Genomic DNA, 15775 nt, shown 5'->3' with positions numbered 1-15775 from the left:
GTAGATAGAAATGGGGGATATGGCATTCTTCAACACAAGTGAACTGCTGGAACATTAACATCTGAAGACGTGGGTGGTGTAAAACAGCTCTTTTACTAGAAACTCATACCTCAGAGGTAACTTCTATATCAGTATCATCACTTATGGACTTAGAGTCCTCAAGGTCATCATTTTTTCCCACTTCAATCACCTAAGAAAGCAAAGACATCTCATTAGCAAGGTTTACCTATTTTAGATGAGGTCATTACCTGAGAGCAAAAAAGAAGAGCTTCAGTTTAAAACTCACATTCTTCTCCCAACACTAGCACTTAAAAAGGAGACAGCTTATATATGAGACATGATTCTGTACATACCTAGTTGACATTTCAGTAGAATAAAGCACCCAGAGGGGTTACCAAATATCTTTGGCATTCAGAAGAGAGAGGGTTCCCAAATTTATGCATTTAAATAAACAATATCAGAGTATGAATTACTAAATGGGGAAATTTTTTATCTTGAGAATCTACGTAGGCATTCACAAGAATAAAACAGGATTACATGAGAAAATGGAAGTAAAAAGCACCATATAAAATGAGAAAATTACATGTGAAGAATGAAAACAAAGTACATTTTACTTTTCATATTCAAAAGGAAAACTAGTTATGTGATACTCTTGACTGTCCTATAAAAACATGCCCATGGACCAGGAAAAAAAGTCAAGAAATGTGGGAAGTGTCTTTTAAATTTTAAAATTTAAAATTCTAAAAATTAAAATCCCAGTTTTGTGATCCAATGAATGGAATAAAACCAATTATGACAGAATTATGAACCACTGTATAGCAACTTTCTCACAAAAGTTCAAGTATTTTAAGTCCCATCTCTCTCTACAGAAGTTTCCAATGTCACCTCTGTCTTCATTCTAATCACTTGTACTCCCTCCTAATGTTACCAAAAAATAACTAGCTCAACAAAGACCAAGCATCTACCTGCCTCCCACAAACATACCAGGATATCCTTCAGGGACCCAAATTACTATGAAAAGCCTTTAAATTAAAAGAATGACCCAATTTAGGTCTGGTTTTTGCAGTATTTATTCAATGGATATTTACTGTGAATCTCATCTGAGTCAGCACTGGATCTGCTGCCCAATATTTTTTGAGACTTAAGCATGTGCCTGTATGACTCTTCATCTTGGTGTGCTTACACCATGTGTATTATGAATTCAAACTCTCTTCCTTCCTCCTATTTAAACTCTAAAATATGTAGGAAGAGCTCATCTGTCTAGTTCCATTTAGGTATAAAACAGGTATGGAAACTATTGAGAAGTCTAAGAAATAAAGATTTTTTTTGCCCTACAGGATGTTGTGGCCATTTAGAACTTTGCCTTGTTAGCAAAGCAAGGTCTCCAGAAGAAAAAACTCCACAATGAGAGATTAGACAAGCAGGAAAAGGGTAGCTTATTGCTTCTAACAAACTAGGAGCTTTACCCATGAAGTCCTATCCTATTTTTAAGACAGGCTTGGTTAACTTAATGTAAATCTTGAAACTGGATATAGGAAAAGTATCAAAAGGGGGATTATATGAGTCATTTGTTCTACAAAGCAGCATAGGGTCAGGTCACCAGATCTGAAAAGATTATACTATATGCATGTAAATCCAATCAATGTGAAATTTTTCCACAACATACCTTTTTGTCTCTCACCTTCCCTACTTCTTCACTTGTTTGTTCAGGATCAGTAGCTTCAACTTTTATTCCAACACCAAACTGCTCTGATACTGACTCATTCAAAAACCACAGGTCATCTGTGGTGTCTGAAACAATGGCAGTACCTATATCCTAATATAAAGAAAACAAACATGAGTTTTTGTAGTCAGAGGTTTATTAGAGATGTTGAACCCAAGTAAGTGAAGCCAAAACTCAATGTCCTCACACATCTCCAAAGAACGCCTAGCCTTTCTTCTACAGATATGTATTCATTCAACAAATATCTACTTGACACCTACTATGTATAAACTAATGGGTGGATATAAGAGCACCTAGCAAGGAATTTTCTATTTTAACAGTAAATCAGGCATTAACACCAGAGAAATAGCACTAAAGTGCTTAAAAGCTAAAAACTGGTAGCTGCTCAATTAAATAGAATCTATCCCCTACACTCTGTTCTGAGGACCTAGAAAACTTTTATTAATTGTGACATATTCTTTCCTGTAATAGTCAATGATGTTTATCAAAGAAATATGAGAAATACTGATGGTAACTCAAACCTTCTGTCCTCTTTCTGAACTCTTTTTTTTTTATTTTGAGGTGAAGTTGGTATATAACACTTCTTTCTTAATTCTTAAACAACTTTAAATATAATTTTCTTTCTACATTCATCAACGGACATTTTATGACGTGTTTTTTCTACAATATTCATAAGAGACAACTTATTATTTTTCCATTATTATACGTCCATTCATTTACTGAACAAATACTCACTAATTGCCTATTATGTGTCAGATACTGCCTATTGCTTCTATCTAGGCAACAGAATAGAGTGGTCAATAGTACAAAAGCTCTGGACCTGTATTTCAACGGGGTCAAACAGACAACAGACACATAAAATAAAATAATAGTTTTACAAAGTGAGAAGTGCAATGGAGAATATAAAAGAGCAGAATGGTGATAGCTTGAATTAGGCTGTGACAGTGGAAGTAATAAAAAGTGGATAGTTAGATTTCAGGTATGTTTTAGAAAAAGAGTTGATAACCTGAATGTGGTATATGAGAGAGAAAGAAACCAATGATATCCCTTGATACTTGGCTGGAATAACTGGGTGGAAGGCAGACTTATGAAAAAGGAAACGCTGAATAGGAGTGTTGGTTTAAAAAAAAAAAATCAAGAGTTCTGTTTTGAACATGTTAAACATCAGATCATCTAAGTGTTGAGTAGGCAGCTGGATATGGAAGCTGGGCACGGAGAAGAGAGGTCAGTACTGAAGATACAGATTTGGGCAACACGTGCATAGAGATGGTACTTAAAAGTCATAGCACTGAATGGGAATTCTTAGAGGATGTAATGTATGGTTCAAGAGTAACCAAGAATGTTACTCTTCCAAAAGAAAAAAAAAGGTTCCTCTTCAGATGTGAAATTCACCTGATTTGTCTGTAAATCAGTTGAGCCATTACTTCTAGGTGTATAGTTATTTCTCAAGTTTCCTAAAAACCACCAAGGCAAGCCAGCTACATCCCACTCCTCAAACCCGAGGTCCAGTCTTGACGTCTCATCTTGGGTTAAATTTGCTACCAAGTCTTCATCTACAAAAGTCAAATGAAAAGGATGGTAACTATGTACACAACACTTAAGAATCAAGACTCTCTTTATAATACTTACAATCTCTTGTGTAAGACAGGTAAAAAGAAATTCCTCTTCCCAGTAAGAAAGAATCAGAAATCAAATACCTGTCTCAGTTGCAGAGCCCAAATCTCCTTCCTCCCCTTTTAGGCTTCATTAGCAAGTAATGACACTAGAGATCATTCATCAAGGAATATAAACTCTGAAAGCATTCAAACAATGACATTGTTCTATCAATAAAAGGATTTCTAAATGGTCATTTATCGGCATTTTATTTTATTTTATTATTATTTTTTTTTAAATTTATTTATTATTAATTTATTTTTATGTCTGTGTTGGTCTTCGTTTCTGTGCGAGGGCTTTCTCTAGTTGCGGCAAGTGGGGGCCACTCTTCATCGTGGTGCACAGGCCTCTCATTATCGCGGCCTCTCTTGTTGCGGAGCACAGGCTCCAGATGCGCACAGGCTCCAGATGCGCAGGCTCAACAATTGTGGCTCATGGGCCCAGTTGCTCTGCGGTATGTGGGATCTTCCCAGACCAGGGCTCGAACCCCTGTCTCCTGCATTGGCAGGCAGATTCTCAACCACTGCGCCACCAGGGAAGCCCTTATCGGCATTTTAAACATCCCTACCACTGTAATAACTAAAGAATGACTTGCTCCAGTACATGATACCTGACAATGGCTTGATTCAGTGTACTGCAAATGATGATGGCATAGTGGCCCAACCCTTGAGATAGAAACAAGGTGGTACAGACCATAATGGGCAATCACAAGGTTGCCAAGGGAGTCTCATTGGTACCACATATTTTTGGACATTTCTCAACAATTCATATGTTTTAATAGGTAACAACCACTATGAAACATTGAACTCTAGGCTGTCCAAATAAATATATACATATGTCCTTTCTGGATCAATAGGCTCTTTTAGAGTTAAGATATCTAAAATCTAGAAATATTGCAAATCCAAAACATATTAAGGGCCCACATGTTCTCAATAAAAGACCTCGTGTTATACATCTAGATGAAATTCAAGGGAGTTACAAACATAAGTTTGTTGCTACCACGTGAAATTCTTTTCCTTCTTTCCCATGTCCAATCTTTTTCGTCGTGCTTTACTCTTTTCCTACTTTCTTACTCTCCTCTACCTCTTCCCAATGCCCTAGGCATGCCAAAGGCAACCAAAGGTGTTTAAATGTGCTAAGACACATACGGTTGAAAAAATGTCTGCAATAAATGGATCCCTGCCAAAACGAAAGCTTACCCTCTCTACTTACAAATTATGTTGTTCTTGCCTATTAAAAGGCATACCTGTGCTCAGGGAAACTTCAACTATCGTTTACTTACTCATTGCTGAAATTATGAGAAACCTCATTCCTGAGAGGGTGCCACATTAAAGTTATCTTCAACTATTCAAGCTCTATAACTTCTCGGGAAGGGAATGAAAAGAGGCCATTCTTTCCACATATAAAATTCTGTCCTTTCTACATGTACACCTCCCTGAAAATACTAAGCTATTTCTTCTCAAAATTTACATCACAAACTTCATAGAGTCTCTTGAATTGGCTGTTCTTATATTCTAAACAGCCTTTTGAGTAGAAAATAAGCCAGGACCTGTATTTAAAGAAACAAAATTACACATTTAATACCATACAGACTGGAATAAGCTCCAACATAACTAGATAGCCCAAAATTCAGTTTATATTCAAATGCAAATTGAAGAAGACAATCGAGCATGATAAACAGATTAAATTTTAATTTAATCATTTAAAATAATTTCAGCAGCATAATTTTCTGGGATGTTACTAGAGGTCTAACCCGCCAATTTTGCAAGTGTGAGTCAGATACCTATACTAAAACCATCATGCCATAAAATATCTTTGAGGAATTTATGATTTTACATTACCTTTGCAGGAAAATTTTTAGGAAATGCTTTATAAAGTAGGGTTTGGGGAAAACTTCCAAAATGTTGATCAACTCACTTAACCTGACCATACTATATCTAATATGAATGGCAAAGATCTAATGACTACCATCCAAGGGCAAAGGAGGTACTAGGCTTCTTATGTCTCATTCTTGGCTGTGAGATATTAAGTATATTTTACCATCTTTGCAAACTTCAAAAAATCTATGAAAATTAGCCTTTGCCTCAAGCAGACAAATAAAAATAAAAATTCTAACCAGATCAAATGTATAATAGGGATGCCAAGATTTAAAAGGCCAAGGCAGCTGAGTTACCAGGTAGCAAACTGATAAATGTGTGGCTATCTTCTGTTAGCATGCTAGCTAAAGGAAGGGTCTTGCTCCATCCAGTCAACGCATGTTGCTAAAAAAGAACTACCACCTTCTTCAAAGTTAACAGTGGTGACTAGGGTAAAAAAAAAAAAAGGTTTTCGGAAAAGAATGAAAAATAAGTATGACATATGCCCCCACTACTTCACATACAAAGAGACAGCATTATTATTTTTTGAGTTCTCTGTAACCGTCTTAATTACTGCTAGTGCTTAATATGGATAGATGTCATTTCTAAAAGTCACCACTGGGACTTCCCTGGTGGTCCAGTGGTTAAGAATCTGCCTTGCAACGCAGGGGATGCCAGTTCGACCCCTGGTGGGGGAACTAAGATCCCAAATGCCACGGGGCAACTAAGCCTGTGCGCCGCAACTGCTGAGCCCACGTGCCACAACTACAAAGCCCACGCGCTCTGGAGCCTGCGTGCCACAACTACTGAACCTGCGCACTCTGGAGCTCGTGCACCACAACTAGAGAGCTCGCGTGCCGCAACTAATAAGCCTGTGCACCACAACTAGAGAGAAGCCTGCGCACCGCAACAAAGAGCCCACACGCCGCAATGAAAGATCCCGTGTGCTGCAACTAAGACCCAATGCAGCCAATAAATAAATAAATAAACATTAATAAAAAATAAAAGTCACCACCAAAAAAAGAGAGAGAGAGAGAGAAACAGAGAGAAAAAAAGAAAGGTCTACATAGCCTTAATCCAAAACTTACCTTCTCTAGAATTTCTGCATTTACGCTGTGAGGTAGGCAGTGTGGGAATATTGCCCTCTTCAGTTCTTTTCCTGGAATTGGAACTTTCCTCTACACTTTGCTGAAAAGAAGGGAAAGGTGTCTCTCAGTGCAGTAGAAATGACTGTGACCAGGGGATGTAGCAGTTCCATTCTGGCTCACCAGTTAGTGTGCGACACAATGGGTTACGCACAAGAAAGGAAAACTCTGGAGTTCACAACAGTCATCAAATAAAGGCAACCTCTCCTCAACCCACTGTGGGGAAAAAAATCTGCACAAAAGGCCAAAATCTACTGTTAAAAACAGGCATCAATATAAAGCCTCTAGCATACACAAAATTAGGCATAATTCAGAAAAAAAAAAAACGTATACATAAAGTTTTCCCAGGTTTGGGGAAGCTTTAAGAGATGGCCTGACCTGAACTTAATTGCAACAAGTCTGTTAAAATTTAATAAAGCAATTTCCTCAGACACCTACATACCTACACCATCACACACACAGGCACACACAAACCCTAAGAAAATGCAACTGGAAGAACTGAAGATCAGAAGTGCTACATCCCAAGGAAAGATTCAGAGACTGGAACTCTGTTATGGGCAGAACAGAGAAGGTTCACTCTGTCCCTAGTCTGTGAACTCCCAAGAACCTTTCTTGTTAAATTCTTACCGCATTCAGGGAAAGGTCTTGGGAGTCCAAGATCATAGGTACAGAGAAGGGGCCACTCTGTACAACAAAAGAAGTCACCATGTGGTGATTTTACCTTCAGTTGGTCTTGACTTGGAATATCCATACTGTGATCCTGTGCGAGAGCGAGAGTCTGAGCAGCATCTGGATAGCAAGTAAAACAAAAGGAAAACCTTCCCTGGTAATAACCATTCTTTCCACACCAAAAGGACCTCAGCAAACAACCCTGGAGCCAGGTTTGGTCCCTAAAGATGATTCTGACTGGCCAAGTCTTTCATCCAAAAGGAAAGGAAAAATGAAAACTAATAAAAATGACATAGATCAAGAGAGGCTATATTCAAAATATATTACCAAAATACAATCTGAAGAAAAATCAAAAATGACTAAAAAATGTTGTTCCATAGCACGCTTTCAAATTCAATACAGAAAGTGATTCCAAGCACGGAATAATGGAGAGTATTTTATCATCTATTCCTATAGGTGTATTTCCAAATTTGCCTAACTAGTTAACAATAAGAAAAAAAATTCGGCTTTTTAATTTAATTTTTATTTTCAAGTGTTAAAGCTATACAGTATTATGAAATCTAAAAATCTGGGATCTTTCCCACTTGCTTTATGACACAATAGCATCCTCATGCATTCTAAGTGTCAATGATGATTTCACAGTTTAAATTCCCATCACCTGAATATAGATTAGTTTTTTTAATCAACCAGTCTTATTTTTCCCAGTTTCTATAAACATTTCCTAGGAAGGAAGAAGAAGTAGATAAAGTTTTTCTCAAGACCAATAAAAAGAAGCAAAGGAAAGAATAACCTGAGAGAATTTCTTAGATAGAGAAAAGTGTATTTCAAGGCCTTGAAAATTTTTCAAGCAAAAAGAAGATGAAAACTTAGCTACAGGAAAAAAAAGATGCAGAAAATTTAATAACCTGGATCACTCATTATATGAGGCTATTTGTAACTATATGCACCCAAGTAAGTCTATCATGGATTGGGTTCATCAGCTACTATCAGGTCCAGAAATAAGACACTTATGGAAAATGCCATCCTCATCCAATAAAGACTGCCAGAGAAAGAATACAGATCCTACAACTGGTCTGACAATTGAGCTGTTTGGCACAAAGCAAACACTTTCAAAACTGTAATTATAAAGAGCATTATTTCTAGAAGCATTTTTATAGCTAAAATGGAGATACTGAGAGTTTCTTTCAAGAGCCAGCATTTTCTGACCACAGCAATCTTTCAAGATCAATTAATATACAATGCAGTGAAGCATTTCTTTAATAAAGTAATTTGATTACTGTCATTTCTAGCTCTATATACTACCTTAGGTTAAAGCTATTTGAAGCAAAAAGAAATTATCGGAGAAAACTATAACGTACAAGGAAATTTTAAAATAGATACAAAATTTGTCATATATATTTCATTTTATTAAAATACATGTGGAAATTTGGAGAAATGATTTATAAAGAACCACCTTCATTTCTTCAATCGTCAAAATAAAAGGTTTATCTCATTTGCAAAGGTATAAGATAGTTGATATGGAAGGTGCTTTTCTCATCTGTTCTTTCAAATAAAACACATGCAACCCAATTTATGAAGATCAGCAGAGACGGCCAACCATAAGCACTAATGCAAGTTCAACTCCAGAACAGACAACCAATCAAACTTACTTTGGGACAATTTCCCGGTTTTGATCACTACACTACGGTTATGTAAGATGTTACCATTTGGGCAATCTGGGTAAAGAGTATATGCAACTCTTTTTAATACCTTCATAACATTTTTTGTAAGTGAAATTATTTCAAAGTGATAAATTAAAGAACAAAGAAAATGTTTCAAAGATTTAATGTTCAGATTTTTTAAATGTGTTAAAATTAATTGGGGCAAATTCTGTTTCAAGCAAGGGTTAAAGAGACATCAGTGTGTGGCACAAAGGAAAGAGCAAGGACTGGACAGTCACAAATATCTGCTCTATCCCTTATCAGTGGCATCTCATCTTGGACAAGTTACTCATTCTATTAAAAAAAAAAGAAAAAAAGACCTCAGTTTCTTCATCTCCAGACCTTCCTCACAGGGTTGTTATGAGGATAAATTGAAATGTTTGCTACAGAAATGTTCACTTTAATATATGGCATGTTAAATTCTGCTGAGGAAGTGCAAGAAAGAAAATGAGAGAAAAAGTGAAAATTATACCCACTCTAGATATTCAGAGAACATATCAATCAGAAAGCAAATTTTAGTGAAAGAATAGATAAGCAAATATAAAATTATCTGTGTATTTCAAGTCTGTAGTGACTCTCCCAGGAAAACCATACTATTTCACAAGTGACTGAATTTCAAAAAAAAGCTGTATCATTTGCAAGGCCTTCTCTGTCAAACAGAAATTTACAGCTGGGTGAAGTGGGCAAATGGCTCAGTGAAACCAAGAGGCTTCAAAATTCACTGTAAGTTCAAACTCACATTTCAATATGAGAGCAAAATCTCTTTGCTCTCACTTTAAAGAGTAAATCTTTATTAGGAATGGATTTTTTTCAAACTATTTGTTTCAGTAAACTATTGAAAAATAGCCTATCTAAAGGGATTACAAACTTGGGCTTTCTTCAAAGGACAACGTTACCTAAAATCTAATTTGAAACTCACAAAATGGCTTCATGTAGGAATGGAGAAAGAAGAAAGTTTCACTATTTGGAAATGAGTGAGAGGGTTACATTTTAGTTGTATCCAGTTTATTCACTTATCTCTAACATACCATACTTCAGACCCCAAAGCAGCCAGTTTCCTGCACATAACTAATAAACTAAACTCAAAGGGCAGTATTTAAAAGATATAAAATCAAGCAAAAGGTTAGACAAATTGGCATTCAAATAACAGAAAGCTAAAACATTTAGGTGAAAAGTTCTTGGGGGGATCTTTATAAGATGGATCAGGGTGACACCACATAAGCCCACAGAATCTTAACATCACTGAAAGAGGGACAGGTAGACCTTACAGGGCTCTGATGTGATGCAACCCATGTATAAAGCACCACCTATGAAACTTTCTCAACAAAACATTTAACCTTGAATCTATCCAAGCACTATTTGTTTACCAAAAATAGAAGAGATAGAGAAACATGTTAAACAACATCACAAGGATACAATCTGCAAACTAGAATGTGGGCAATTCTACAAGACAAATGATCTATTTCTTCAACAAATAAATAACATAACAAAAGGAGGGTTAAGTTTTATAGATTAAAAATACTTAACAGACATATCAGCCAAATGCAAAGTGTGGACTTTGTTTGGATTCTGATTTGAATAAGCCAAATGTAAAAAGACATTTCTGAAATAATGGGTTAACCATGCATGAACTGGCTATTGGATAGTATTATAGAGTTACTGTTTATTTTGTTTATTATTATTAATTTTGGGGGGTGTAATAATGGCACTGTAGTTATGTTTGAAGGAAAAAAGTCCTTATCTGTTAGAGATTTTTTAAAAGCCTGTGTAGATGAAGCAAATATGGCAAAACATCAACAATTACTACATCTAAGAGGTGGGCATTAATTATACTAATCTCTATTTTCACTATATTTGAAAATTTTCACAATGAAAAGTCAAATAACACAGTAGTAACATTCTGTGTGACAGGTATCCCTCCCAATCATGCCAAGACAGCATTCAATTTCCATCTTGATCCTCCTTGTTTTCCCATGATTTACCCCCTTGAACTCAAAATTGTGATAAAGACTGAAGAAATATAATGAGACATACCTGTAGTAGCAGTAGCTAAAGTGACAAGATTCTTTCTTAGCATATCATAGAGAGGGCTGTCAAAGAGATAAAATTAAAAATTAATCCCATGGTTTTCCATTAACATGGCATCTCCCAACATTCTCTGTAACATATGAAGAGGCAGAATTTTTTCCCCAGAATAGATTTTATTAAATTATTTAAGTATCAACATGTTAATACCCAAGCCCTTGTGTTACTCTGCCCCCATTTAAAAAAACTAATTTACGTTTTATTTCATAAGCTAACAGTAACCCAAGTGGGGAGATTTCCTTCAAGACTACTTCCTTCTAAGAATTAAGTTTTACATTTTATTGGGGAATGGAGGTGGGAGTCTTAGATGAAACAGTCATCACAAAACTATAGAGAGAAAGAGAACAATGACTTCTTAACTACTAATTAGCTTTTGACTGTGTAAGTTAATAACCATACACCCTGTGCAGCTGGAGAATGCCATGCAACAGGTCAAAATAGCTCTAATATGATTCTTATGAAGCCCATCGTTAACCTCAAACTGCCCAGCAATTCTACATTTCTCTCATCAGCTCACTCTTCCTCTCTCTATAACAACAGTTTCACAAAATTCTAATCTCGCCACATCAATCTCCCTCCTACCTAGGCCTTTACACATGATGTTCAATCTGCCAGCTCTCCTTCAACCAGCTCCCTCTAACTGATTAATTATCCTTCAGCTCTCAACTCAAATATCACTTCCTCAAGGAACCTTTCTTCCACCCCTAAGACCGAAAATCCCATCCTCCAACACAGCCTCATGTACTTCTTTTATGTAACACTTATCATAATATAATTTTACCCTGTATTGATGTGATAATTCGATTAAGATGGGGAAGAGTGTCTACTGTCTCACTCTACTCTTTAAGCTCCATAAAATTAGATACTGTGCTGCTCACTACTATGTTCTCAGTGCCGCACAATCACCTGATATATGTAGGCCCAACAAATATTTTGTGGACTAAAAGATTAAATAACCATTAATAACCTATGGAGATTAAGTGGTTAGGTATAAGCACCCCAAAAAGATAAACAAACCCTCACTCTTTTTACCTTGGATCTTTCACAGAGAAGCTCTGACGACCTAGCAGCTCTCCCAAAAGATCTCCACCACAATATACCATATGCTGCTCCTGCTGATCATAAAGCTGCTTCACCATTATATACTGGCCTAGATAGTGCATGACCTACATGGGAATAACATACTATGAAGAGATCTGTCCAGCTGCTGCCCAAAACACAAATTAAATGAGGAGATAAGGTAAGTTAGTTTGCTAGAGAAAGAGGTAACATATAATGAACATGACTGTCAGTGCTTGTGTAAGGGGTCCTACAAAAGGACAGTTGCCCCCAATTACTCGGTTCATCTGCTTATTATCATTTTGGACACTATCAGATCCTTACTTTTTAGAATAAAAATGTACCAGTCTGATAATGAGAAAAAGTGGTGAATTTACTTAGTATCCCCTTAATGTTCTCACCAGTCCAAGTAAAGGGGTCTGTTCTATTACTAGAAGTAATAAACTTTAAATTTGCCTGGATCATAAAAATATTTTCCAAGTCCAGGGGCACATAACTACTATAGGCTTTGATGTATGTTCACTTAAGTCTTTTTGGCAAATGAAGTACAATGGTGATAAGCCATGAGCACTATAAGTGCATAAAACAGAATTTAAGTGTTTATCAAATAAAAATTTAGTCTACCTGACCTTTTTCACAGAGTTCACAAAATGGAAGGGAACACACACAAGTTCTTGATTCAAAATTTTTAAGTTATCCAATTTTCCTAATGTGATAGATTTTCCTCCAGGTGATAGATTTTTTTTTTAATTGCTTAATAGTTAAGTTCACTTAATGATAGTAGTAATTTTATCACAGATCACAAACGGACCAAAGCAGCTATCTTTATCTTTAGGCCCTGCTTCCCAAGAATTATTAGATATTTGCACAAAAATTTTCCCAATACTGTTTCCATTATATTGAAACAATGATGCTCTTAGGCTCCCACCCATCCCAGGCAACATGTCCCAATATTAACGGCGCTCTCATATCTAATCAAATATCTAGAGAAAAATAAGATGAGAAAGAACATCTACTATAAGAAAAAGGAGGAAGGTTTGTTTGTTTGTTTGTTTGTTTTTGGCCATGCCATGCGGCATGAGGGATCTTAGTTCCTCAACTGGGATCGAACCTGTGCCCCCTGCATTGAGAGCGTGGAGTCTTAACCACTGGACCACCGGGGATGTCCTGGAAGTTTTTATATTTATGTCTGTCCAACTTCCAGAAAAAAATAAATCCACTACAAGTATACAAAATAAGATCTTCAAAAACACTACTCTGAATTTGTATATACTACTATTCTCATTATACCATACTGCCTCAATGCACATACTGATAACCAATATTTAAAAATAAAAAACTAGGGAATTCCTCTTTATGCACCAAGTAGTGTCAAGATTCATAATAAAGAGCTTACTGTGTAAACTGACTCCGTCCAACATTTCCCCCATAAAACATATGTAATTAACTGTCTTAACTCAGGCAAACTCTGCCATGTTACTGAAGGAGATAGTATAATGCATTATAAAAACTTTATTGATATAAAAATCCACACTTTAATAACAGTTTAGAAAAAAGTCTTACCAGAATTTTAGATACAAAGTCCAAAATGACAAACTTAATTTAAAATGATAAAAGAAATATGAGTATTCTAGAAAATCTGAAATGCCTCCAGATTTGTTTCCTTGAGAGGTAGAATGACTCAGGAGCATAGCATTGCTAACAGCTTTTATGAAAAGTCAAAAAAAAGCTTGACAATTTTGTTTCCTCTGTTTAAGAAGGGTTCGATCTTCGCCCTACTAAATCCAAGCAGTTCAAAGAGATTAACATTTTAATACTGAGTCTTTTCCACTTAAAGAATTCAATTTGTTTCTGTGTTTAAAAAAAAACTTTAGAAACTAAGTTATTTAAATGCATGTTTAAAATAACTCACAGTGCTCAAAAGAGTATCTGACAGATTTATAATGAAAAACTACTGCATTTAATTCCTGCCTCACAGCGTATCTTGTAAATCATAGACAATGTCTTTTTTTTTTTTTTTTTTAATTTTTTTTTGGCCACACCATGCGGCTTGCTGGATCTTAGTTCCCCAACCAGGAATGGAACCTGTGCCCCCTGTAGTGGAAGCAAGGAGTCCTAACTACTGGACCGCCAGGGAAGTCCCTCGATGGTCTTTAAAATAGAACAAAAGTTGCCTCTCCAGTACCACAGGAATAGAACTTCTTTCTTAGGCCTGATTTCAGAACTATACATTCATAGGATTCTATTATACTTTTCAGCTTTTCTTTAAGCTGAGAATTTTCTTTGATGGCTTACCTCTTTAACAGTGAACATTTCACCTTGTGCACCTGCTGCCTGCAAAATCTTCAGAAGTGGCAGTTTTGGTCGTACCTGATATAAACATAAAATGTATTTGCTATTTACATTTCAATTAAACTGGTTTCTGAACCCCAAGGGAAAACTAAATCTCCTTAAACTTTTTTTTTTAACAAACCCTGGTTCATACTTAGCATCTAATAACTACAGAAGATCAGTCTATTACTTGTTAACTTCCTGAAAAATCACATTTTCAAAAGACAGCACATTCACACCCACTAGGATGGCTATAATAACAGGAAAAAAGAAAAGAAAAAAAATAACCAGTGTTGCCGAGGATGTAAAGAAACTGGAACCCTTGTGCACTGCTAGGGGGAATGTAAAATGGTGCAGCTACTGTGAAAAACGGTTTGGCAGTTACTCAAAGAGTTAAGCATAGAATTACCATGTGACCCAGCAGTTCCACTCCTAGGTATATATCCAAAAGAACTGAAAGCAGGGACTCAAACAAATATTTGTACACCACTGTTCATAGCAGCATTATTCATAATAGCCAAAAGATGGAAACAACCTAAATACCATTGACAGATGAATGGATAAACAAGATGTGGTATATACATACAAGGAATAGTGACTTTGTTTGCCATCTCTTGACTCTGATTATAGAGTTTGTCTTTAGTCACAGAATTTAATTTTTTTCATTTTATATGATCAAATTTGTCTCTCTCATCCTCTTACAGCCTCCTTGGTTTTGTCTCTTTTTTTTTAATATTTATTTATTTGGTTGCGCTGGTTGTGGCAGGCGGGCTACTTAGTTGTGGCATGCGAACTCTTAGTTGCGGCATGCGTGTGGGATCTAGTTCCCTGACCAGGGATCAAACCTGGGCCCCCTGCACTGGGAGCACGGAGCCTTAGCCACTGCACCAGCAGGGAAGTCCCTCCTTGGTTTTGTCTTATTGAAGGTCTCTCTTATTCTAAAGTTTCAAAATACTTCCTAAATTTTCTTCTAATATTTTTTATCATTTCACTTTTTACATTTAAATCTTTATCTCTCTGGAATTTGTTTTTTGTACAAGGTTTGAGGTCTTCATTTGCTTCCTTTCAGGGATGGCCAATTAAGTCAAAACCATTTATTACATAAGCCACATTTTCCCCCATCAAATCAAATTCCACCTTTATCATAAATTAAGGTACATAATATATATATGGTGCAATGTTTATGAAACCACAAAATTATGTATTTTATGTTAGAGGAAAAGATCTGGAACAAGACACACCAAATTGATAATAGTGTTATCTCAGGGGGAAGGGACTTAGGCAGAAGAAGGGAGGAGATGGTCAAAGGAGTCTCTACAGATAAATACTTTATAAATACATGATAAAGACTGAATTTTTTATAAAAATACACTTACTATATTTACAATTTAAACTTGATTTTTAAAGAAAACAAACTATATACAATGAAGTGAGAAGGAAGACAAATATATAACTTGGCCCCAAATCCTCCACTAGCCACCCATACCCTAAAACAGGATAGGTGTTTAAAATGTGCCATTTTGAGCAATCTGTAACCTCCAAATATTTATTTAA

At 36.0% G+C, this 15775-nt stretch overlaps 1 protein-coding gene across 3 annotated transcripts in view; it reads right to left on the bottom strand.

The window, feature by feature from the left end:
- The window catches only part of MDM4 (MDM4 regulator of p53), a 41928-nt gene that overhangs the window by 9615 nt on the left and 16538 nt on the right, over positions 1 to 15775 (bottom strand). Inside the window, exons 3-10 of one of the 3 annotated variants that reach the window (XM_059940035.1) lie at positions 14186 to 14260; positions 11864 to 11997; positions 10781 to 10836; positions 7099 to 7166; positions 6321 to 6420; positions 3116 to 3276; positions 1667 to 1816; positions 110 to 190 (exon numbers count right to left, since the gene is read on the bottom strand). In XM_059940035.1, coding sequence (XP_059796018.1) covers positions 110 to 190; positions 1667 to 1816; positions 3116 to 3276; positions 6321 to 6420; positions 7099 to 7166; positions 10781 to 10836; positions 11864 to 11997; positions 14186 to 14260 — 825 coding nt within the window. Of the gene's footprint in view, positions 1 to 109; positions 191 to 1666; positions 1817 to 3115; positions 3277 to 6320; positions 6421 to 7098; positions 7167 to 10780; positions 10837 to 11863; positions 11998 to 14185; positions 14261 to 15775 lie in introns of those variants that run through there. The other 2 variants (XR_009505901.1, XR_009505902.1) reach the window with 2 other exon arrangements.

The sequence above is a fragment of the Balaenoptera ricei genome, chromosome 1, assembly GCF_028023285.1.
Source record: "Balaenoptera ricei isolate mBalRic1 chromosome 1, mBalRic1.hap2, whole genome shotgun sequence".
Classification (NCBI taxonomy): Eukaryota; Metazoa; Chordata; class Mammalia; order Artiodactyla; family Balaenopteridae; genus Balaenoptera; species Balaenoptera ricei.
Note: the sequence above shows the minus strand (reverse complement) of the source record. Positions and strands in the feature narration are given on the sequence as shown.